Raw genomic sequence first — 25029 nt, 5'->3', positions numbered from 1 at the left:
TATAGGGGTATATTAGATTTGTGGTGAAAATGAATGTGTGTAACGTCCAGAAGGAAGAGCGTTTCCGACCCCATTAAGGATATACATATATTTTTGATCAGCATCAATAGCAAAGTACATTGAGCCCTGTCTGTCTGTCCGTCCGTCAGTCCGTCCCTATGAGCAACGACATTTTGTATCCGAACTTCTGTGATATGTCACTATTACACGTACATATATTTAAAAATTTCGCCCCACCCCCTTTCGCCTCCGGAAAGGACGAAAATCTGTGGCAACAATATTGTCGTGCAATGTTAGCGCCGTCTGATGGAGGAGAGCCATACTGACTAAGTAGAGTTGCGGTGTCCGCAGCAACTCACAACTTTCCCCCTCGTTATAACATATGTAGGTACATACATACATATGTAAGCGCCGAGTTCGATTTTCTTATCGTGCACAAATATCGATGCATGTACGGAGAATCAAAAGCGGGTATATCTAAATTTATATCTAATAACTGTATGACATTAGACTTAGCTTACTGACTATCTGCAAAAACAAAACCAACCTTATAGGGAAAAACATCCAGTGAGGGCTGAATATGAATCTAGTTGGCCTTTCAGTTGAGACGGAAGCAGCGTTGCGGCTTTTTTCACCTCTTTTTGTTAACCCTATTTTTTAAATAGTCCAATAAAAATCAGTACTTAAAATAAGCCAATCTTGTAGCAAAGTAATGCATTAATCGGATAAAATTATGTGGGCATTGCTAAGAGATTTAATTGGTCAGCATTATTCAATGGAATATCAAAATTGAGCAATATGAACGAATTTCCCTTTTCGTTTGTTTTGATTAACCTATTTCGCTACTTGTTTTTTGTTTGACTTATTTCGCTAAAACCTTTTTTTAAGCAAAAACCAATAAAAGCAAGTGTTTTCAATAAGCCAGTCAAGTTGAGAATAGTTTAATAATTCGGATAAAATTATGTGGGCACTGCTAAATATTCTATTTAGCTGGTAATATTCCACAGAATATCAAAAACGAGGAATACGTACAACAGAACTTGACTTCGTCAGTATATTTACGGTATATTTTTAAAACGAGACGGTATGTTTCGGTATATTTCTGGGGGTCAGGTATATTTTATCCATAAGTCCGCGGTCACACTGGCTCCGACGGCCATTAAAAAATAATTTTTTTCATCGCTCTTTTTCTGTATTCTGTGCAATTTTATATATTGTTTTTCTCGCGTCGCTACAAGTATTCTAAAATGGAAACTATCATTTTGGATGGTCCCAGTGCTACACCTTTGCCGCAACGCCAGCAGAGGGGCAACAATCCGGCCAATAAAGTTATTGGCAAGCACACTGCAGCGAAACAAAGTGATGGCCCCGATGGCAGTCCAGCCGAAAAGAAGCCACGGTTTGGTGGCTCCAACAACCAGAATGGCGGTCCTGCCGGTGGTGGTGCCGCTGGTGGTGGCCAGAATCAAAATAAGAATTTCGGAAACAAGGGTGGATTCGGCGGCAATCGCAATCGCAATCGTGGAGGAAACCAAAATAGACAAAATTTTCAGGGTCCAAATAACGCAAATGTAAGTGAAAAACTGATCGAAAGATCCCCTATCCTTTCAAATATCGTCTCTTGTATGTTCACCACACATAAAAGGGGCTTACATGCGTCTAAAAGAACAACAACAAAATGTACCGGTTCATTCTGTGCACTTTTTAGATTTGATTCTATATACACACATTCATAACATATGTACACGCCCGTACAAAAAAAAATACAATGCTTTGCTTATATGTCACACATACATGTGTACATACATAATTTAACATTTTGGCAGTTGGCGTTTGGGGAGCGGAGCTGCAAAAATAGCCCTTTGAAAAAATTCCGCGTATAAATATATACTGCAACGTGTGCATGTATGCATTATAGAATTTTTGGGAATTAGCTACAAAACATACACTACACTTTTATGTACAATCAAATTTGCATAAATTATTATACAAATTTTTCAATTGTTAAAGCAGATGCGATTCCGGGTAGTATCCATAAAAGAATGGTGTTATTTCCTAACAATCAAAAGTTCATTGAACATTGAACTTTTTTCACTTATGCACGTACGTAACATGCATATGTACATATGTATGCCTTATGAAAATGTGTGCAGGAAGGAGGAACACTCTTGGAACTTTTGTGGGTTACTTCGAAGCGATACTCTGATATTTGTGTCCCATGTTCATCTATTTGGAATGCGGATCACGGCTTAGAGTTGCTTTCGATCGCTGAAATTTTCGTTATCGGAGGGGGTGAAGTTTCGCAGACTTAACCACTGGCTAAACGGAACTGCTGAAGCCTGACACCATGTGTCCCCGGTGTCATTCACATATGTATGTACATTGTGTTTATTTATTATTACGAGTTTTTGTGAGATCAAGTCGGGCAATGCTGCACCGTTTAGGCTGTTGCAGCAACACCGATGCGAATGCTGCTGATGGCAGGCTACGGCCACTAAAGTAACGGGACTCTGTCGAATGTTTTGCTGAAACTCGGGGGTGGGGTGAACGCACGTGGATTTCGGCTTGCCGAAAGTTGTATACCCTTTGCGGAACCCAATAGCTGTATGATATTAGACTTTGCTAAATATGCTGCTAAAAGAGAGAGAGAGATAGACAAAATGCATAATTAGTGTTCGTAGCGGTCTCTAAACCCGTCTCCCGGCTATCAGTCGACGAAATTACTTTTACCAACACACACTGCCAGCAAGTCAGCAAAATTGGTTCTGAAAGTTGCAACAATCGATCATCTTCGCCGCAGCGCTGCTTCCAGCTCAACTGGAAAGCCAACTGGACGTACATATATCTCTCGCTCTCACTGCGTGCTTTTACCAGTTCTTGCTGTAGCAAAGTCTAAAGTCATACATCATCAAAATATGTTTATCTTGGAAATATTTGATGTAAATCGAGCGATCGTTGCCATGGAAACGATAACGGCACCCGTATCGAATTTAATGTAATCATTTACAGTTTTCCTTTGAAAATCTTCAAAACATGCGATTTTATTGGACAAATTGAATTACTCGAATGATGTGCCGTAAATATGGCCAATCTTTGCAAAATGTGTGCTACTCCTTTTTGAAAGGGTTCAAAAAATAATTATTTTTGGATGGGTTTAAACGCCATTTCGTTTTTAGGGATGGTTTCTTATGGTGGGGGCGAGGGGTACTCAGGCGTAATAATTTAGTATAATATTCTATTCCCCATACACATACATAGTACAAGTATATGCACATCCATGAATGGGCTCCATTTCTGCAGTGCCAGTGCCAGTGCCAGTTCCAGTTCCCCTCCAGAGAGGGGCCTAGACACACTGCACTGCACTGCGGATTGGGTGGCCCAGACATATCCGTGCAGTGCATATCTTCCACATCCAATTCATCATTCTTCTTATACTGATATATATATATAATACAAATATAGCAAAAGTCTACCACTAATGAAGCAGTAAAGCCGGACGCCGGAAATGTCGCTGAGAAAGTTAATGAATCTGTGGCTGTAATTCAGCAGCCAGCTCCCAATGCAAACCAAGGTCCAGGGCTGGGTCAAGGACAAGGGCAAGGTGGTTTCCGCGGTGGTCCGCGCGGCGGCGGAGGAGGAGGCGTTGGCAATAACCAAGGAGGTGGCGGCGGCGGCAATCATCCGGGAGGTGGCGGTGGCGGCAATCATCCAGGAGGCGGTAACAATCATCTAGGAGGCGGTGGCCATCATCTAGGAGGCGGTGGCAATCACCAAGGAGGCGGCGGCGGTGGCCAGCAACAGCAGCGTGATCGCGGTAATCGCGGTGGCGGCGGTCAACGATCGGGCGGTGGCCAAGGCGGACCCAACATGAGCATGATGGGCGGCGGTCCCCGCGGAGGCGGTGGCGGCGGCGGCGGTGATGATTTCTTTATTGGCCAACGTCTGCGGGCTATAGCTGGACCCACTCTGGAGCTGCCACCCGTAGAGGTGCCCGAGGAGACGAAATTCTCTGGACGCAATCGCCTGTATGTGGGCAATCTTACCGGCGACATCACCGACAACGAGCTGCGCGAAATGTTCAAACCATTCGGGGAGATTGGCGAAATCTTCTCCAACATTGAGAAGAACTTTACATTCCTTAAGGTCGATTATCATGTGAATGCCGAGAAAGCCAAGCGCGCCCTGGACGGTTCCCTGCGCAAGGGACGCCAGCTACGCGTCCGTTTCGCGCCCAATGCAACCATCTTGCGCGTGAGCAATCTCACACCGTTCGTGTCCAACGAGTTGCTGTACAAATCTTTCGAGATATTCGGCCCCCTCGAACGGGCCAGCATAACTGTTGACGATCGCGGCAAGCATACGGGCGAGGGTATCGTCGAGTTTGCCAAGAAGTCGTCAGCCAGCGCCTGTCTGCGTTTGTGCAATGAGAAGTGCTTCTTTTTGACGGCCTCACTGCGGCCCTGCCTGGTGGAACCCATGGAGGTGAATGACGACAACGATGGTCTGCCCGAGAAGGCCCTCAACAAGAAGCTGCAGGACTTCAATCAGGAGCGCAGCGTTGGGCCGCGCTTTGCCGATCTCAATTCGTTTGAGCACGAGTACGGCTCCCGTTGGAAGCAGCTGCACGATCTATACAAGAGCAAGCAGGACGCCCTTAAGCGCGAGCTCAAAATGGAAGAAGACAAGCTGGAAGCTCAGATGGAGTACGCTCGGTATGAGCAAGAGACTGAGCTCCTGCGTCAAGGTCAGTATTATTATGGTCGGGAGGGGGCGGATTAACACCAAAAATCTTCCCACAAATACGTTGATCTTGTCCCCCATATTCTCCAATATCATTCTATTGTATCTTATGGCCTCTGCCCCGTGCGTGGCGTGGATGCATCGCATTAGCCGCAAATCTAACAAATCTTTTTGTCATCCAATCTGCCTGTTTCTCTCTCACTTTTGATTGTCTAACAAAAAAGTATTTTGTTTCTATTTGGACTATAACGAGACTTTGGTTTAACTTCTCTAAATATAGGAGGACTATGATGGGGAGGGAGTGTATTAAAGAACATACATATCAATTCTCTATCCAGGGGTCTGGGAAATAGCATTTAAAATTTTCTAACATTATTTAAAAGTACAGTTCCATTACCAACACATTCCATATGGGCACACTGATTTTGATTCCACTGTTCCGTTCTGCCACTAATATCGAAATATGGCGTTAACGCAGTAACGCAGAATAATCGCGTTTACGCGTTTACAAAACAGCAGAGATGCCAAATATATATGGAAAACAAACTAATTTTAGAAATCAACCAAATTTATTGTATATCCAGCAGTGCCGCCTGTATGGCCATACGATTGGTTAAAATTCGTTCCAAGGAATTTTGTAACTTTTTTTAACACCTCAATATTTTGTTTGTTGATTTTTCTAGAGGTGAAAAGGGCAAAAATATTCTGAAAATCGAATAAACGTATTAACGTTTACAAGAATATGTCGACTTTATGTCAAGACTTGGCCCCCATGCATACCGAATAAATGTAGCCATTCGCTTATGGGAACATTTGTTTAGAGAAAACAATGCCTGGATAGGCAGGAGTGATAGCTGCTGAAATTTTGAATTTATCTAAGATCTAAGCAAGATCTTCTATTGTGGGGTGGGCCATCCATTACAAGAGAGGCTATTATGGCTTGTGGGAAGATGCTCCGAAAGATATTGTGTTGTCGTCCTTTGAGGTTTCATTCTGATAAAAACTAAAGAGTTCTACTTCGTTAGGAGGCAATGATCGTGGCAGATCATGGCCGTTATGTTTATGTACTTTTGTCCTAATAGTTGTGCGTATATTTCCTTTAGAGCTGAGAAAGCGAGAAGTGGACAACGAACGGAAGAAGATGGAGTGGGAAATGCGCGAGAAGCAGGCCGAGGATATGCGCAAGCGCGATGAGGATACTATGCGTCGCCATCAGAGCGAAATGCAGACACGCATGGTGCGTCAGGAGGAGGATATGCGTCGTCGCCAGCAGGAGAACACGTTGTTCATACAGGCACAGCAGCTGAACTCGCTGCTCGATCAGCAGGAGGGCTGCGGCGGTGGCGGTGGAAACAACTCTAGCTTTGACAATTTCGGAGGCAGCAGTTCTCCCTTTGAAGTTTTTAGAGGTAAACAAAGAAAAGGAAATACAATGATTGGTTAAATGTGAATTTGTTATAACTTTTCCGTTCTGTTTAGGCAACAATAACAATTCAACCATGACTGGAAATAACTCTGGTCCCGGCGGACCCAACAAACAGGTATGTACAGGGCTCTCTCAACCACCAGAGGCTTATCTCAGCCCGGCCAAATGGCCTATGGCCAAGATTTTGTTCTTGCCCAACGCTTTTCTCTGAAACAACCAGAGGGGGTCATATGGTTTATTCAGATTTAGGACAGTGGCAGGAACAGGCAACCATCTATTGTACTTTATTCTTGGGCAGAATATTTCGAAATATCTGGGGTATGCCATGAGTGTAGTAAACTCTCGAGAAACTTCTGCGTTGGGCGTATGAATCGAATTAGATTTTCATATTAATTTCATTTTAAAATATCTGGCGGCTAAGTCTTAAGTATTTGCTGCGTAAACATGTGTATGTACAATGTACACACATCCCCTGGGATGTGAGCAAAGGGTTAATGGGAACAAAGAAATTTCGGCCTTATTGCTGTGGGACATTTGTGGGGGGGGCTGTGTGGAATCCTTGTATGGACATGGATTGGTTTGCTCACGATGGAGCACACATTTTTTGTTCGTTTTATTTCTAAAGAATTTTCATTTCTATTTCGTATATGTTTTCATTTTGTATAGAAAATAATGCCTATTGTACACACATTTTGTACTTTTATGGGAGGTAGAATTTTCTTGATCTTCAATGCAAATTGAATAATTGATCGTTGATCATATGGCTCGGTGGGTCGCCGGATCATAAAGGGGCAAGGGGTGGGGGCTTTTGGGGACTGGGCTTATATGTGGCTATAGTAACAACTCAATTGAACAATTATATTTCCTTGCTCGAATAGGACTCCTTCGCTTTTGAATTTGGGGTTAACAATATGAACCAAGGCGGCAATCAGCGCGGAAATAATGGCGGAGGAAATAATGTCCCATGGGGACGTCGTCGTTTTTAAGACAAAAACACAACTGGATTAATCATATATATACACACACACACACAAACACACACATAAACATAAAATGCGGATGATATAGTTAAACACTTAGTCTTGACATTTTCCCTCCTGTCGCGAGTGAAATTTTCGAAACATTAAAACATCAACTTTGTCTGTTGCCAGACAAAAAAAATAAACCAGCATCTTTTATCTTTAGTAAACTGAAATGCTTAGATTTAATACTGTCACACGATCCCCAACAAAAAATAACAAAATAATCAAACATCGATCGATCGGATTGATAACCAAGGAAGCCAAGCGAAGCGATGAAGAAACGCATGCAGCGTGAGAAAAGGCAGAAACAGAAACATAGAAAGATAATTCCCATCCCATTTTAACCATTATGTACATCTATTTAATCATATGATAATTTTAGAGATATATAGTGACTATGTTCTGCAGTATGTCTACCTTTCTTATTTTTTTTTTGTCTTTCATTCGATTCAAATATATAAAGATATATAATAATTCGACTATTGAATTTCAAGATGTCTGTCTACCAACTGATATGATAATTCCATACCAAACAAGAAATGTTCAAGCACATGGAATGTGAATGGTGGGTGAGTATACCTGTGTTCTGGGAGTGTTGTGCTGCTGCAGCAAATATTCTTTGTACGAATGCTTCGAGAAAAACGTTCCGACTGGTTTTCCCTCCTAGTATAATCTGTATACATATGTATGGACATTTCCACCAAGACCAAATAAAATTACAATTCCATATAAGTCTGTACCGATATTATTCCTGAAATTGATTGAAACTTATTAACACAAACGAAAAGCGCTCTAAACAATATGCTGGGATATAAAATCGGTCCCAAGAATCATGAATGAATGAAAGATGTATTCATGTCTCTTACATATCCAACTATCCAAAAAAAAAAAGTATGAAAATAAGCCCCAAAAACTATATATTTTGAACGTGCCTGATTGGAAATGTCCATATGTATGGCGTATGCCGATTTTTATCTGCGGGTTTTTGGGTGCTATTTGCAAGTTTACATAAGACTTCTTAAAAATGTATAAAACAGAATTTCATAAACGGATAAAGGGCTTTTGTACAGCTAAATATAGTTTAAAGATCTGTACGACTGACTGCCTTCTGCTATCAATACTTTTGAGAATTTAAAGCTTACTTTCATTTATGGGCTCTTGTATTTGGGGGAACAATTTGTTAGTGATACTTTTTGGAGACTGAACTTATCCTAAAAGAAAGTTCACTCTAAATTCTCTGTAAAAAGCAACTGCTTCAAGATTTATTCTTCGACAAGCGACGCCCAACAGACGCGCATAAGCGAAAAGTGCAAAAAAGAATGGCCGAAAATCCAAAAACAAAATACACCTCGTGTGCATGAGGAGGCACATTCGATGTTCGACTTGAGACTGGGAGACAGAGCCTTTCTGTTCCTTTTAACTACTCGCAAATTCTCAATCAAAATTCTCTGTATAAAAGAAATTGTGGGGAGGCCTGTAAATGTATCTTAGAGATGCCAGACCAGTCAAGAAAAATGTTCATATCTACATAGATGGTTTTTAAAAATGTCTGCCAACGAAATAACGAAATTAATTCAAAGGAAAATGATTGATTGGGTATGCAAATGCCATTGGGAAATCGATGATGACACCAAGGAATGAAAATGGGAAATTCTCTTTGCTGATTTATTCATGAGAAAAATAAATGCTCTTCGTGGAGAGGAGGACGTTACACGTATCCATCGACGGCGAGTGGGAAAAGGTAATGCCCAGCCCTTGTGACAATGTCAGTACAATTAACAAAAAAAAAAAACATTCCCAACAGCTAATTGAAAATAATTATTTTTTCCCCCCATTAACGCTTTCTTTTCCAGGTGGTTTTTTTTTTGTTTTGTTTTTTAGTGAAGAACGTGAAGAATTGCAAAGCAAACAATTTTGCATGCAAAAAATGTGCTTAACAACGGTACACATTTTCACACCACATTTTATGGTTTCTGATTGATCCTGTACGCTTGTTACTATTACGATAATTATTTTGAAAGTCGGGCCAAAAAGTGGAATGAGTTGCAAAACGATGTAAGGAGGTTGTCTTCAAGAACTGCTAGCTGAAAATGATTTTTAAAAAAAGGTCTATCGGTTGGAATATAAGGGGTTATCTCTTCAGCATCCGTCTTACCATCAGCAGTGGTCGGAACGGCCCTATCTGGTGAGGCAAGCAGGCTGCGTGCCTCAACAAAACGGAAGAAATGTTATTGCATTGGTGACACGACCACTAGATCTACTATCTACTTTGAAGATCTGCAAAGTTTTTGTTCAACAAATAAACTATCTGTATATCAACGTATATCACTCCCACACTCACTGTCTGGCATAATTGTTAAGTGTTATTTTCGATTAACTTGCATTGATTATAAATTGAATCTAGTAATGGTTGAAGCCACTCCAGAATCCCAAGAAATCCCTGCTTAACTGTTTTGATTGTATGCTGAATGCATATGGAATCAACGAATCCAATTGACGGCTTCTTTTGGGCTTCTTCAATTGGTTTCGACTCTAAAAATATTTGTATTTGTACCATTGCATGAGTCCCTCGATTCAGAGTCGCATGTTTTGGCAGAATATCGATCTCATTGCCCATTTTGATAGTATTAGAACTTATGTATTTGAATTTTTGCTTAAACTGTGTCTTGGCTCTGGCTCCAGATCCAGAGATCATCACGCAATCCCTCCAACAATCTTTCCCCCTAACAATGTTTGGAATCATATTTTTTTGGTTTGAATGATGTCGAAATTTTTGAAAAGAAGGAGAGGCAGTACCCGAAACTAAAGATCATTGTACGGGTACTATATTATATATTATATGAGTATGCTGTGTCTTCGACTTCGGGCGAGAGACTTGGAACAAGGCGGCGTATGGTACGCCTTTGATGGGCTTCATAGTACGAGTATACGTAAACGCATTCGCGAACCACAAGATCTGTATGATATGAACGAACGAACATTCATTTAATGGATGATGCGTGTTTCCCGAATAGAATTGCATATTGGATTTGGGGTACCCTGAGCGCCAGCGCTCCTTCTTAAGAACCGAACCGCAGTCTCTGTTGTCTGTTGGTCAGCAAAATGCTTAATTATATCAGGTAATCTATGTTTATAATGTACTGGCAGCTCTATGCTTTAGAGTGCTGCTTCTTAAAAATTACACACAACTGTTCCATCGCCCGAATAACGTTTTTCAGTGCCGATATTTTCTGTTATTTTGCGGCCAATCCCATTCCAATGAGCGCTGCCACTCTTGTAGCCTGACATCAAAAGACGCCTTGACTAATCCACTTTATGTTTGCAGGAGAACCAACGAAATCGACACCATTATCATCCCTATGGGTCTGTCCCAGACGTTACCGGACGGCATCATTTACCTTGGGTATTGGATGAAGTGACGGCCTATCTATTTTGGAATGCATTCGATAAACATTTTTACGACAGCTGCAAGATGAAAATGTCAATTGCATCGCCTTGTTTCATTAAAGAACTGATTAGATACTTGACAAAGACAAAAAAACTGTGCGTGTTTGTGTATTTATTTGATAATTGGTAGCATTAAGTACTTTTGTCGGATCCACGTCTAGGGAACGTCCGTGTTCCCATCATCGCTCTCACATGACGCGGCATATTAATGCTGGACACGATACGCACATGGGAATGCTGCCAAAGAGAATGCCCTCGAATAGAAACCAAATAACAACAAGCACTGCGTGTGCTCGATCCTTGACTAGCTTTTCGCTGATAAAGGGCTGTTAGTGGACGGCTTCTAATTTGAAAAAGCATGCCGTAGGTGTAGATATGGATAGGTATGTATGTACTTACAGTCCTGCTCCGTTTAATTTAGTTATTGGTAACGTACATATATATATTATCACCATAAAAAGAAGAACCTATAAAATGACTTTCAATCGATTCCGATAGTCACACGCCTGTTTCCATCTCTTTGGAAATCTGACGATTCGACTTGGAAAGACGACTTTATGCAATTAAGGCCACTGCAAACACGACCACTCTCGAACAGTTTGTCCAATAGAAGAAAGAGTACTATTCTTGAAAAGGTTTCAACAACAATTACCGCACGATGCACTTGGCCACAGCATAGTTCTTCAAACTGGAAACAGGTGAGGGGTGGGTACAAAAATGGTTACTGAAAGTGACAAGCGATCGATGTTCAATTATGCATTCAACGACACATGATATAATATTATAGCATGATATAATTATAAATATTTCTTTGGTTTCTTTGCGCCATAATGGTATCTAGTTTAGTGGGTATCGTATATCGGTATATGAACATACCAATAAACCGAATTTGGTTTGAGAAAATAACTTCAATTTTATTGCACCCAACGCACAAGCCACATACTCTCTAAAAAGCATCTTGTAAACGATCCATACTAAATTTTGAGTGCATTTAATGAAAGACTCTTCGTGAACTGATGAACCAGCTTTTCCACTAATATTCAGTGAAGTATACATATTATCCGATTGAAACTAAATGAGAAAGCGGTCCCAGCCTTATATACTGTACGGTATTGTATTGAAAATCGAGAGTGGTGCCAAAATAATTGCTATTCTATCAACGTATTTTTATTTTGATGGTGAGAAACTGTCGTTTGACCACTTTGTCCGTGGTTCGTCTTTTTTTGTGGGTCTATTTGTCAGTTGGCGACCCGTTTGGCAGCATGACCACGAAATAGTTATCTGTGATAAGGCGTTTTTGGCCAATAAATTTATTGGCAATTTGTTCCGTGTAAAAAAAAATGTGCAACTGTCATAATAATAAAGAAAACTCTGCAGTGCCCGGAACCCCCACAGCATAGACATACATACATACATATACCCGTCATGGTGTTGCCAAGAAAAAGGCTTGGAAAAATAAATAAGAGAAGTGCCAGCAGCTATAAAAGGCAATTAAGGCCGTTGATCCAGATCAAGAATTACCATAATCTGATACTGGGAAAAGCTTTCCAGCTAAGCTTAGCTCAGCTCAGCTCTCTCTCTCTTGCTCGCTCTCTCGCTCTTACTCTCTCTCTAGCTGTCGCATACACCTACATGAATACAATATACCCTTGAACTCTACGCAGAGTGCCGGGAATAAAAAAACAACATCTGCAAAGCTTCCCCCGCCACTCTGATTATGCACATATGTACATACACACATACATACGTACGTACATATATGTTTGCTTAAATTAGTTCAGTGTGGAAAAAGTGATATATCCCAATACATACATACATATGTAGATACAGGTACAATATGTACGAGTACTCGTACATACTCATAGTAGACCCGGCACAAAAATAGCGCTCTTGGCGTGCTTTGAGCCACTGACCGCACAGGGTAAGCCGGCACCCGTCTGCCGATGCAGTGTATGCAATAAGATATGTAATAAGATATGTGTCTGTCTGCAAACAGCACAACAAGCAGACCAGTGTTGCCCATATAAAATAAACCACGGTTCAGATCTGACGTAATATGGCGTTAAAACGGGCCTGCATTCGCCAATACACACATACAATCTATGCACATACATACATAGATATCCCCGTACATCCGCGGATGCTGTGCTTTTTTGTTTGTTTGCCGTTTGCATCTCTCTCGCTCTCTCTTGCTCATCCAGCCACCCACCTTTCGGGGCAGGCGCATGCGCACGCGACCGTGACTGACTGTTGAATATCGCAGTGACTACTGGAGAGTGAATGATTAAACAACTAGTAGCTGGTCAATGTGTCGCCAGGGTAGGGGTAAGTACCTTTCCAGTCTTAGTTAGGCACTTTCCTGCCATTTAGCCATTTAATTAAACTTTGGTCAGCCCAGTAATTACGACTTGGCTGTTAGGTGTTTCACACTTATTTTTTTCTTCCTTTTTTTTTGTTAATGAAAGATCAACAATTCGTGGAAGCTGTGAAAGGAAGACCTATAAATAGCAGATTGGCGGAACTTTATAAACTTTGCGGCTGATGGTGATTAAGCGCATATGTTTTGATAACCAGAAAAGAAAGGATTTTCAAGCCGAAGTTCAGCATCATTAGAACATATTTACTTACATATCTTTCCATTGTAATCTTTATTTATTTAACGTAAAAAGAACGATCGGTGGAAAGTTGGCACAAGAACTCCATTCTTTTAAATAATCAAAACAAAATCGTATGACATATGAGGATAGGGTTCTGATTTTCCCTTCTTGCTTCTTTACATCATTTTTAGAACGAAATTTTTCTAATTTCTGTGGTAAAATAAACAGATGTGACCATGACAAAGTTTTGGAAATGGGTACTTAAATGGACAAAGCATTTTGGTGTACTTTTTAAGTCCATTGTTAACTTTGAGAACCAAGTTTATGTATGTTTATACATATGTATGTATGGTTTATTCATTCTCATTAAAAGCAAACCATAACCTGTCCTAACTACGAAAGTACGTATGTATGTACGTATGCATGTACATATGACGTGAAGCAGAGCTTACCTTCGCGCTTGAAGATATACATATGTACATGCACACATACATACAAGTATACCATTGGATTTACCAAAAACTAAACACAGTGGAATAATTATTTCGTGTGCATATACGAAAAAATAGCAATTTTAGCTCGCAAACGCTAATCTTCTCTGAAAAACAGAAAAATAACCAAAAAAACCTTGCGCGGTGTTGGAAGCTACCGCTATCTCTTGGCTGAATGTCAGCACACATACAGCTACACAATATACATACATATACGTATGCATAAGTGTAGGTTAGGTATGTATGGACCCCAAGCATATGTACATCTTCATGAGCAAGGTATATTGGTAGGTATCGGTAGGGCACTCCCGACTACGAATAGCCTATTTTGTGAGTCACTCTTAACTCTACTGCTACTTGGCGCAATCCACGAATACATACACAGGTAGGTGTCGCACTCATCAAAGCCTGTGAAGCGATCTCCTGGACTGTCTTACCCTCTGCACAATATACCTTGTTTGATTGTTCGTATGTACAGATTGCATATGAAAACACGTCTTAAATGTGTACGTATGTATGTGGTGAAGAGACACCCGCACACACACACATTCATACATACGTACGTAATACTAATTAGTTTTGTTACAGCACCGTTGCGTGTTATGTTTTGCATTTCATTTTGTTTTGAAAGCTCCTAAAGCTGTGCTTTCGTTAGTCTCAACTGGAGAGACATATACACATATACATACATATGTATGAACGAGTGTATGTATATGTAGAGGCAAGGCGGCAAAGCGAATGTACGAATGTCTATATGTAAGACAAGAGTGTGCGATTGTATGTTTGTATATATGTATGCATATGCGGTTAGCACAAAATCCAGCGAGAAAGAAAGAAACAACCAACCAACAACACGACCAGGCAGGCGTCTGTTGGTTGCGGCGGTGGCGGCGGCGGCGGCTCGGGTCTCTGGCTCTGTATGTTTGTATGTACGAGTATTAACTTCAAAATAAAGTTCAGTTTAAGCTGGAGCGCAGCGCAGTCGTCGTCGCTTGTTCGTAACGGTCGGGTCGGGTCCGTTCGGTTAGTTCCTATATGTACGCATGGTAAGCACGCGTTCTCTTTGGGGGCCTCCTCGCAATCAGTGTACCAGCCAGCGTCTCAGTCTCTCAGTTGTTTCGGATTTTGCTGTGTTGATAAGGCGTAAGTCGTAGAGCGCCTCTGACCCGCGCCCTTAGACGTCAACAGTCCTCCAGTCCCGTGCCAAAAACTGTAGCTGTGATTTATGTACTTACCCAAAATGTGACCGAGTAATACTTATAATCCATCCATCCAACCATCCGTGCAACGAAACGGGTTCAGTTTTTTTTTTTGTTGTTTCTGATGCACATTGATGTATACATAAATTTGAATGTGTCTCTGACCGTTGTCTATGCATTACGTGCATTCATATGTTCATGTATGTATGTATGTACGAAATGCCAACTCTTACGTACTTATCTGTGAGTGTATGTGTGTGTGTCGGGTTTGAGCCGCCGCTGCCTCCGTCACACACCATCAAAAGTACACCAATACACCCCCAGCAAAAAAAAAACAAAACAAAAAAGGTGTCATTGTTGTTGCAGCACAATTAGTGCGAAATCTGTGTGTTTGTGTGTGAAAAATGAAAAATCTGTGTATTATACAAACAAATGATACATACTATGTATGTTCATACATACATACATACATACATAGATGTATGTACATACCACCACCACTCGCAAAACTAGAAGTTGTATGTTGTATAAACGCGAAATGGCACAGTGAAACAGAAACCGGAATCAATATGAGGAGGGGAGATATTGTTAAAGAGTCTCCTCGTCGTCGTCGTCGTCGTCGTAGTCGTCTTCGTCTTCGTCGTCTTGCCTTCCCTTCCTTATCCGTTGGTGCATGCGGATATGCCTGTCTGCACTTGCTACTCCTCCTCCACCTCCCACGCTCTACATACACACACTTTTGGTCACATAAATCTCACTGTACTGTACCAATACATATCTACGTGCCCGCTAGTGTACCTACTACCAAAAATGTACGGTACCACCAATTTATCGGTAATAAATACCGTCCATCCGTCATGTGCATCAGAGGGGCACGTACATATGTACCGTACTCTGTCTCTCTCTCTGTGTTCATTCCTAAAACAAAAACAACAACAAAAAACCCCCAACGGGACGTGCACAATCGCTTAAGGAATGGGGAATGGAAATCAAAATGGTTATGTCAGTTCTTCTTCGCATTTGATTCCTCCTACTTCTCCTTTCACATATATATATATGCATATGTACATATATATATAATCTACAAGTACTGTCTGTCTGTCTCCCTGTCCCTCTGTGGCAGTGCCATGCGCAAGCATTGTACCCAGAGTTTTACATGTTGCACATATTCTGAATAATCGAATAGGAGTCCCACACTCGTGCACTCGTAATTTATTCGTTTTGCCAAGGCATAGGGATTGGTAGGGAAAGAAAGGCTTTTAGGGGGGAGGGAAAAGAAAGATTTCCAGGGTAACTCTGTTCTTTCTTTCTTTATACTATTAAATTAATGATATTCAGACATGACTTTGCTTAGTCATTGTTTATAAGTCCCCCCTCCCCCCCTTCAGCCAACTGCCTCGGCTACTGTTCTGTTGCATCACCAGAGCCAGAGAGAGAATAAATATAATATACATATATATGTACAGATGTACATACATATATTCGAGAGCTTCACTCAACGGGAATCACCTTCGTGTTGAAAAAGAAAAAAATAAAATCTGAAACTGAAACGTTTTATCATCACTCCGGGGGTCATGAATCAGCAGAGATGTCTCCCTCTCAGCCAGACGCCCGCCCACGTTGCACGTTTCATATATTTTTTTGTTGTTTTCTAAGAAGAAGATAATAGTAATGGTTGGATTAAGATTAAGATTAAGATCACAGGCTCTTCTGCTACATTTGTTTATATTCTATTTTTAGATACACCAGACACCAGAGCCCACAAACAGTAGATACATGAGTACGGACACAAGAAAGGAACACGGACACGGACGATACGTTGCTGCAAAAAGACTCTTCAGGAGAATAAAGCAACTACCCTAATAAAAAAAACCCCCCAAAAACCCCCGCTCCGCTCCTCCAGCTGGAAGAATAGTTTTATAATGCTTGATTTAGGAGGTGTCACCAGAACAACAAAAAGAACAAGAAACATCCTCCCAATCATACAGGAGCAGGGCAGTAGACCCAGTCCTGCCCGAGAGCCCGCATATCGAAAGCACTGCAAACAAACGCTACCGAAAGCAACAGCAACGACAAAGACTAGCAGCAGCAGTAGAAGTAGCAGCAGAGCTCCTCCTCCACATCCTCCACCAGCAGCACATGCAAAACTCAATAGAGTCTATTTATGTACATTTAATCGAATGGCACAGAGCTGTATATATTTTTTATTAGTTTTAGTAGTCCTAAGCCGAAACACTAGTAGTGCTCTTCGATATAGCGAAAGCGAAAGCGTGAGCGAAACTCAACAACAAATCAATGCCGCACGAAGAATACTCAACAGCAGTAGCAGCAGCAGCGGCATCAGCAGCATCAGCAGTAAGAACGATACCGAGAGCAATGCGGCGGCTGTTAATTTGTCCCTTAGCAAAACTGAAACTGAAACAGAAACAGAAATCACTCAAACCACTTCCCACAAGGCCAACGCCGCGAGCGCGAGGTCCAACACTCACCCTGACTTTGACTCTGCCTCGGACCCCCTAGCAGACGAGTTGCAGGTCATACTTAATACTCATATAAATGCCAGTGAACACGAACACGAACACGAGCACGAGCAGCTGGAGCAGCAGCATCTCCTCAATGAGAACGATGTGTTTGGCCCCTACAGTATTCCGGAGGAGGCAATCTACACAAATGAGTTTGCCGTACACATTCCGGCTGGCAAATATGTGGCCGACGCCATTGCGGACAAGTATGGCTTCGTGAATCGGGGTCAGGTATGTGACGACTCGAAGGCGCCTCCCCGTCCTCCCCTGAGGGCCTCTGCCAGCTAACCCACATTTTATTATCTCACTCTCTGCAGATTGGAGCACTGGACGATTATTATGTCTTCCAGCATCATCGCGTGTCGAAGCGTTCATTGCGTTCCAGTCACAAGCATCAGAGCGATCTGAGATCCGAGAATGAGGTAAAATATACAAGGACTGAGAGCCCTGCCCACTAGAGGAGAGGCGGAAATGATGGGATGGTTACTTTCTTATAGGTGAAATGGATGCAACAACAGCATGAGAAAGTACGACGGAAGCGCGATGGTCCCTACCAGGATCTGCCCACCTACAGTCCGTATAATGTTTTGCGTCCATCAAGCCATCAAGAATATGCCCCCGACGAATCGCTGTTTTCTCCATACTCCCCAGAGCCCCATCTATCCACGCATTCGCCACGCTTGGAGTATCGTGATGTTAGCTCGCATTCCATATTTCCGGATCCCTTGTTCAAGGAGCAGTGGTATCTGGTGAGTAAAGTATGTAAATCCATATTCTCTCACTTCAAAATGCATGTTTGTTGTTACCCTGTTCTTGTCATGTTTAATGTTTGCTTGTACCCCAGATATTCCATTATGTTTGTAGATTGTTCTGCATAGATGTGCCTCTAACCAAAACGTAGATCTTTTGGCATCAGTGTTTGAAAACTTACTGTGGAAGTGAAGCTCTTGCTGTTGCCTGGGTTTCCTTTCCTTAAAAATATCAGTAGTCGCAGCTGCAGTCAGCAGACCGAAAGAAAGAAAAAGTGGGCCTGTTGTCGACCTGTTTAATATCCTATTCTGTTCGAAAAATTCGAGATACAAAAATTAGGTTGTAGGCCAGATCAAGGAATTACATAAATACTTGAATATGTAGCTTTCAAAATATAATTTAAATTGGTATAAAATACATACCTGGCATACCTCTGTTATTCTTTGAACAATTTCCATGATTAGTAGCTTAAAAGTAGCGTAAAAGCGCTAAAGAAAAGAAGACATAAAAACTGCAAAGAGTGCATGTATGTGTCTCAAAAAAATCAAATAAAATGCTATACATTTCGCTTGTCAACTCAGACACTTATTTGGGTAGAGTTTTAAGCTTTAAGAAAATATGTTGTGTATAAATCGCTTATTATATTCTAGATATGGGCATGGGAAGCATTCGAACCAGGTCTACAACCTAATTTTTGTATCGTTCAAAGTACGAGTACACCCCAAAAGTTTCAGTTTTCGCAAAGAAGGGAATGGTGGCTTCGAGTGGAAGGGTATAAGAATGCCAAATAATTACTATATGAGAGCCAGGAGGGTATTTCCAAAGTCGCAACACTTTAAAAGCCTAAGAAAAGAGTCTTGGTCACTTTTTAGTTTCTTATTGCTGCCAGTTGCTGCGACCCACTGATACATATTTATTGAATTTACAGGAAGCCCAAGCAGCAGAATGGTAGACGTTTATTGTAAATTATGTATTTCGAACACTGATTGGAATAACACTTGTTCTAGTATTGTTCTATGTATACGAGTATGGACTAGAGTTGTGATCTAATCGCTGTTGTATTTCTGTTTCGTTTCCGCGCCCAAACAGAACGGTGGAGCCAAGGACGGCCTAGATATGAATGTGGGACCTGCCTGGCAGAAGGGCTACACCGGCAAGGGTGTTGTCGTCTCTATCCTAGACGATGGCATCCAAACAAATCATCCAGATCTGGCCCAGAACTATGTAAATAAATGTTAAATGTGCTATGTAAAATATGCACTAACGGAAACGTACTCTTTCCGCATTTTCAGGATCCCGATGCCTCATTCGATATCAATGGCAACGATTCGGATCCCACGCCACAGGATAATGGCGACAATAAGCATGGCACACGTTGTGCCGGCGAAGTGGCAGCCGTGGCCTTTAACAATTATTGTGGCGTGGGTGTGGCCTACAATGCCAGCATTGGTGGTAAGTGTATCGAAGACCTTTGGAGTTTCTCCTGGCTTATAGTACTCCTTTATTCCCTGTCTAGGTGTTCGCATGCTCGATGGCAAAGTCAACGATGTAGTGGAGGCCCAGGCGTTGAGTTTGAATCCCTCGCACATTGATATTTACAGTGCCTCGTGGGGACCCGAGGATGATGGCTCGACGGTGGATGGCCCCGGTCCGTTGGCCCGGCGCGCCTTCATTTATGGCGTGACCAGCGGTCGGCAGGGCAGGGGTTCCATCTTTGTCTGGGCCTCGGGCAACGGTGGCCGCTACACCGATTCGTGCAACTGCGATGGCTACACCAATTCGATCTTCACCCTCTCCATATCGAGTGCCACACAGGCGGGCTTCAAGCCCTGGTACTTGGAGGAATGCTCGTCGACGCTGGCCACCACCTATAGCTCGGGAACGCCGGGCCATGACAAGAGTGTGGCCACCGTCGATATGGATGGACGTCTGCGACCCGATCATATTTGCACGGTGGAGCATACGGGAACTTCGGCTTCAGCGCCGCTGGCAGCTGGAATTTGTGCCCTAGCGTTGGAGGCCAATCCGGATCTCACTTGGCGGGATATGCAGTACCTGGTGGTGTATACGTCGCGACCTTCGCCGCTGGAGAAGGAGGGCGGCTGGACCCCGAATGGCGTCAAGCGGAAATACAGTCACAAATTCGGCTACGGACTGATGGATGCGGGGGCCATGGTCTCAATGGCAGAGCAGTGGACCTCGGTGCCGCCGCAGCATATTTGCAAGTCGCGGGAGAACAACGAGGATCGGAGAATCGAGGGCTCCTTTGGCTTCACACTGTCCACCCACATGGATGTGAATGGCTGTGCGGGGACGATCAATGAGGTGCGATATCTAGAGCATGTTCAGTGTCGCATTACCTTGCGCTTCTTTCCGAGAGGAAATTTGAGGATTCTTCTGACCTCGCCCATGGGCACCACGAGCACGCTGCTGTTTGAACGACCGCGCGACATTGTCAAGTCGAACTTTGACGATTGGCCTTTCCTCAGCGTTCATTATTGGGGGGAAAAGGCCGAGGGACGCTGGACCTTGCAGGTGATAAATGCCGGCCGTCGAAGGGTCAATCAGCCGGGGATTCTATCCAAATGGCAGCTGATCTTTTATGGAACCTCCAATCAGCCCATGCGCCTAAAGTCGGAGCTGCTGACTGGGAATCCACAGATGCGTAGCCCCATCGGGGGCGCCAATCCGTTTCTCTTCCCATCCGCCTCGAATATCGGCCAGCCGGCCAACGAGGGCGGCAACTACAACACCGACAGCTTTGCGGGCTATCTCAACTATCAGAATATCTTCACCAGTGCCGGATCGGAACCAGAACCGGCCACCGCTACGCTAGATGGACAGAATGTCACTGGCGCTGCGGCCGCCCAGCTGAAAGCAGAGCCAGCCGATGCCACCAAGGAGAAGATTGTGCTGTACTCCTGCGACGCCGAATGCGATTCCTTGGGCTGCTATGGCCGCGGACCCACGCAGTGTGTGGCCTGCAGTCACTATCGATTGGACAAGTAAACAAGCAGCGAAAAATGATTTAACACCACTCAAAATACGATTTGTTTACAGCACCTGCGTGAGCCGTTGTCCGCCTAGATCTTTTCCCAATCAAGTGGGCATCTGCTGGCCCTGCCACGACTCCTGCGAGACCTGCGCTGGCGCCGGACCCGACAGTTGCCTCACCTGCGCCCCAGCCCATCTGCATGTGATCGATCTGGCTGTCTGCCTGCAAGTCTGCCCAGATGGTTATTTTGAAAGTAAGGCAAAGCAAACAGAAGGAAGAACATGCAAAAAAAAAATAACATATTCTGCGCCTGTTCCGAAATTCAGAAGGGGTTAATTGTGGGGATCAATTATGCTTGTGGAAGGGTCTCTCCATCAAACGAGTGCAAAAGATAATTGAATTTAATTGTATTTCGCCAAGAAATCATTCCATTCAGTAGTCAAAAGTGCAATTGAAGCTGTGATTTGTTTATAATTGATTCATTATTATAGCCAAAAATATTATAAACACGTTTATAATACCTATAAAAATGGGTATTTATGGTTTTTTTTTTGTATCCTTGTAAACAATCAGAGATGAAAGAAGACGGCAAGAGAGATGATGCTTAGGTATAGCCATCTCTTTTCTTTTCCTGCAAGACTTAGCATGAACAAGTTTTTTGGTTTGAGGCGAGATTGAGGGGTTGGATTGAACAAAAATAATACCTCTAAATGCTGCTAAGGTCCCATAAGAGAGAATTTTAAAAAGAATTAATGTTAAATGTGACCATAATTTTGTGTGTGTGTCTTTTGTATTTTCCAAAACAGATAGCAGAAATCGAACCTGCGCTCCTTGCGAACCAAACTGTGCCTCCTGCCAGGACCATCCCGAGTATTGCACCAGCTGTGACCATCATCTGGTGATGCATGAGAATAAATGCTACTCGGCCTGTCCCCTGGACACTTACGAAACGGAGGATAACAAGTACGTGCAGCAGCGGAAAATCCCTGCCATAGAAATTGTAAACCTGATGTTCTTCTATTACCACAGATGTGCCTTCTGCCACTCGACATGCGGTACATGCAATGGCCCAACGGACCAGAACTGCATCACGTGTCGACCAGGCCGTTACGCCTGGCAAAACCAATGCCTTAATAGCTGTCCGGATGCATTTTATGCGGACAAGAAGCGGCTGGAGTGCATGCCCTGCCAGGAGGGCTGCAAGACCTGCACCAGCAATGGCATATGCTCCGAGTGCCTTGCAAATTGGTCGCTGAACAAGAAGGACAAATGCATTGTGGCCGGAAGTGAGGCGTGCAATGAATGTATGTCAAATGAAATTATATTCCTCTCTTCGTTTATGCTAATATTATTCCCTCTATCGCAGCCGAATTCTTTAGTCAGATTGAGGGCCAGTGCCGTCCCTGTCATGCCTCCTGCGAGAGCTGTAATGGTGCTCTCGAGACGAACTGCATGTCCTGCCTCGCAAATCGATTGCTGGAGCTGAGCCGATGCGTCAGCGGGTGTCAGGATGGGTTCTTCATGGAGACGGGCGTCTGTTCGCCCTGTCTGCACACCTGCAGCCAGTGCATATCGCGCACCAATTGCAGCAACTGCTCCAAGGGCCTCGAACTGCAGAATGGCGAATGCCGCACCACCTGTGCCGATGGGTAAATGATTATTTAATGCATTTATTTCTTTTATTTATTGTCTAATACCATTTCAACAGCTACTACAGCGACCGGGGCATCTGTGCCAAGTGCTATCTCAGCTGTCACACGTGCAGTGGTCCACGTCGCAACCAGTGCGTTCAGTGTCCTGCTGGCTGGCAGCTGGCAGCCGGCGAATGCCATCCAGAGTGTCCCGAGGGCTTCTACAAGTCGGATTTTGGCTGTCAGAAGTGCCATCACTATTGCAAGACATGCAATGGTAAGTGTGCAAAATGCTGTTCTCCATCACGTTTCGGAAAATAATAACTTGGGTTTTTGCAGATGCCGGTCCTTTGGCCTGCTCCTCGTGCCCGCCACACTTTATGCTCGATGGAGGACTGTGCATGGAGTGCCTTAGCTCACAGTACTACGACGTCACGACATCCACCTGCAAGGGTTGCCACGACTCGTGCCGCTCCTGCCTTGGCCCTGGCCAGTATTCGTGCAAGAACTGCGCACCGCCCCTCCATTTGGATCAGTTAAACAGCCAGTGTGTGCCATGCTGTAAGCAGAACGAGACCACCACCAACGACACCACAATATCAGTCGCGTGCTGCCATTGCGACAAGGAAACGGGTAAGATCGGAACAATAAGATTAAAGTCTTATAATTGTGAAAACCATCCTTCGACCAGGTGAATGCAAAGCTACCTCTACGGGCGGTAAACGGCGTACAGTCATCGGCAGTGGGAGCATGTACAAAAGCGGTGGCGGCGATGCTGAAGCTGATGCCCAGCTTGGAGGCAGTGAGGGCAATGGCAATGAGTTCCTTGTGCGGCTGGACTCTCCTTTGACGGCCATCACGGCCATTGCAGTGGCCATTTGTTTGCTTATTATTACCATATTTTCCATTATTTTCGCTGTTCTACAGGTAAACAGACATCTAACATATGAATAATTGAAGCTTTTGTAAATCAATGTTTGTTCTTTCTGCAGCGAAACAGCAACTATGTATCGAGGAATTCCGTAAGATATAGAAAGATAGCCAGCAAATCGTCGTCGGGTGGGAGCAGTCGTCGAAAGAAGAACGCCTCAGCCGCACAGACAAGCAATGAGGCCAGATTTATATTTAATGTGGGCGAGGACGATGACACCGATGATGATGATGCTGATAATACAGAGGATGATATGTTGGATGTGACGACAGAGGTGAAGCGGATCGTTTATGACCCCAAAGGCACAATACATGGGAACGAATTTTACATTGAGAGTACAAAAGATATTGATGCGATTGAGTTTCATTGCAAGGGAGCCGGTGGCCACGCCCCCGTCCCCAAGAGAAGAAGTTGCAATGAGTACGGGAATAGAAATGGAAGAGAACCAGATGATATTATATCCAACAATACGTACAGAGATCCGGCAGCCACAGCAACAGCAGCAGCAGCAACTACTAGCTGTAGCAATAATATCCTCAGCTGATTGATTGATTGATGGAACCCGCAATTGACAACGCGATTTTCTCTTGGATTTCTCTTGCGCGCCTTCTCTCTCTCTCTCTCTCTGGACTAGTAAATTAAAAAAAAAAAACACCTTACTTTGGAGGTATATAGCGAAATCGAAATATTTAACATCCCGAAAACAAAAAATGATAAAAATTTATATGTGATTGTGAATTGTTTTTATATATATATTTGTAAATTTAATGTTTGTATTAAATTTTTATGAAAAATGTTATGTCAAGTTGAAAACCAATGTTACCCGTGTTCTTCTTTCAGCATATTGAGCGTAATTCTACTTTATGTAGGTATCGTATCATTAGCCTTACGATTAGCCTCGTCACGTCACCAAATACCTGGGCTTTCTCTTTGCTTTACCTTGCGAATCTTGTTTGTATAGATCGCACGCACCTTGTTGATTCGTTTTTAATTCGAAATAAGATCAAGAAAAATTAATTTTGGCTCTGGCTTTCAAACTGGTTTTCATTACGATCCAAACTGGTCATAAAACAAGACCAAAGTTACCAAACAAAATGTCATTGCTTTGGGATGCTTTGCATAACGATTCAATGACCTCGAGTAATGTTAAAATGTGCCATAAGCAAAAGGATACATGCATACATGAACAGAGGGACAACGCCATGGCCTTTAAAGTGGGTTCTATCAACAGATCTCTCGTATCAAGAAAACAAAGCGTTAAATTTTCCCTAAGTGAAA

General features: G+C 43.0%; 2 protein-coding genes and 1 long non-coding RNA gene across 9 annotated transcripts; all 3 read left to right on the top strand.

Annotated features, from left to right (window-relative positions):
• The first annotated feature begins 1128 nt into the window (after positions 1–1128).
• nonA (no on or off transient A) lies at positions 1129–10780 on the top strand. 2 transcript variants are annotated; one of them, XM_015186518.2, is made up of 5 exons: positions 1129–1571; positions 3463–4744; positions 5844–6149; positions 6220–6281; positions 10514–10780. In XM_015186518.2, exons 1-5 carry the CDS (start codon positions 1248–1250, stop codon positions 10763–10765), a joined length of 2226 nt encoding a protein of 741 aa, XP_015042004.2. In that variant the 5' UTR covers positions 1129–1247; the 3' UTR covers positions 10766–10780. The 2 variants fall into 2 exon arrangements, with proteins under 2 accessions (XP_015042004.2, XP_002134358.2); XM_002134322.3 differs by lacking the exon at positions 10514–10780 and adding an exon at positions 7045–7662 and having other exon boundaries at positions 1132–1571.
• A 1316-nt stretch (positions 10781–12096) lies between these two features.
• On the top strand, positions 12097–13625 carry LOC117185090 (uncharacterized). The gene is made up of 2 exons (XR_004470599.1): positions 12097–12960; positions 13101–13625. It is a non-coding gene; the product is annotated as an uncharacterized lncRNA (long non-coding RNA).
• A 930-nt stretch (positions 13626–14555) lies between these two features.
• Fur2 (furin-like protease 2) lies at positions 14556–24482 on the top strand. 6 transcript variants are annotated; one of them, XM_015186520.2, is made up of 16 exons: positions 14558–14769; positions 16663–17675; positions 17762–17866; positions 17942–18017; positions 18096–18193; positions 19284–19418; positions 19487–19646; positions 19711–21199; positions 21255–21442; positions 21996–22152; positions 22219–22493; positions 22556–22838; positions 22898–23097; positions 23160–23453; positions 23512–23747; positions 23813–24482. In XM_015186520.2, the coding sequence occupies exons 2-16, from the start codon at positions 16845–16847 to the stop codon at positions 24293–24295; spliced, it is 5010 nt and encodes a 1669-aa protein (XP_015042006.2). In that variant the 5' UTR covers positions 14558–14769; positions 16663–16844; the 3' UTR covers positions 24296–24482. The 6 variants fall into 6 exon arrangements, with proteins under 6 accessions (XP_015042007.2, XP_015042006.2, XP_015042005.2 ...); XM_015186519.2 differs by having other exon boundaries at positions 18096–18202; XM_015186521.2 differs by having other exon boundaries at positions 14556–14866; positions 17942–18202.
• Positions 24483–25029: the final 547 nt, after the last annotated feature.

Source organism: Drosophila pseudoobscura, chromosome X (genome assembly GCF_009870125.1).
Source record: "Drosophila pseudoobscura strain MV-25-SWS-2005 chromosome X, UCI_Dpse_MV25, whole genome shotgun sequence".
Taxonomy (NCBI): Eukaryota; Metazoa; Arthropoda; class Insecta; order Diptera; family Drosophilidae; genus Drosophila; species Drosophila pseudoobscura.
The sequence above is the reverse complement of the archived record's forward strand: the minus strand, read 5'-3'. Positions and strand labels throughout refer to the sequence as shown.

Bases quoted from the DNA above. Each gene is read 5' to 3' on its own strand.
- nonA (XM_015186518.2), top strand. From the start codon at position 1,248: ATGGAAACTATCATTTTGGATGGTCCCAGTGCTACACCTTTGCCGCAA. The intron at 1,572-3,462 runs GTAAGTGAAAAA...ATACAAATATAG, and splicing joins AGGGTCCAAATAACGCAAAT to CAAAAGTCTACCACTAATGA. The intron at 6,282-10,513 runs GTATGTACAGGG...TTATGTTTGCAG, and splicing joins CCGGCGGACCCAACAAACAG to GAGAACCAACGAAATCGACA.
- Fur2 (XM_015186521.2), top strand. From the start codon at position 16,845: ATGCTTGATTTAGGAGGTGTCACCAGAACAACAAAAAGAACAAGAAAC. The intron at 21,200-21,254 runs GTAAACAAGCAG...ATTTGTTTACAG, and splicing joins AGTCACTATCGATTGGACAA to CACCTGCGTGAGCCGTTGTC. The intron at 22,153-22,218 runs GTACGTGCAGCA...CTATTACCACAG, and splicing joins TACGAAACGGAGGATAACAA to ATGTGCCTTCTGCCACTCGA.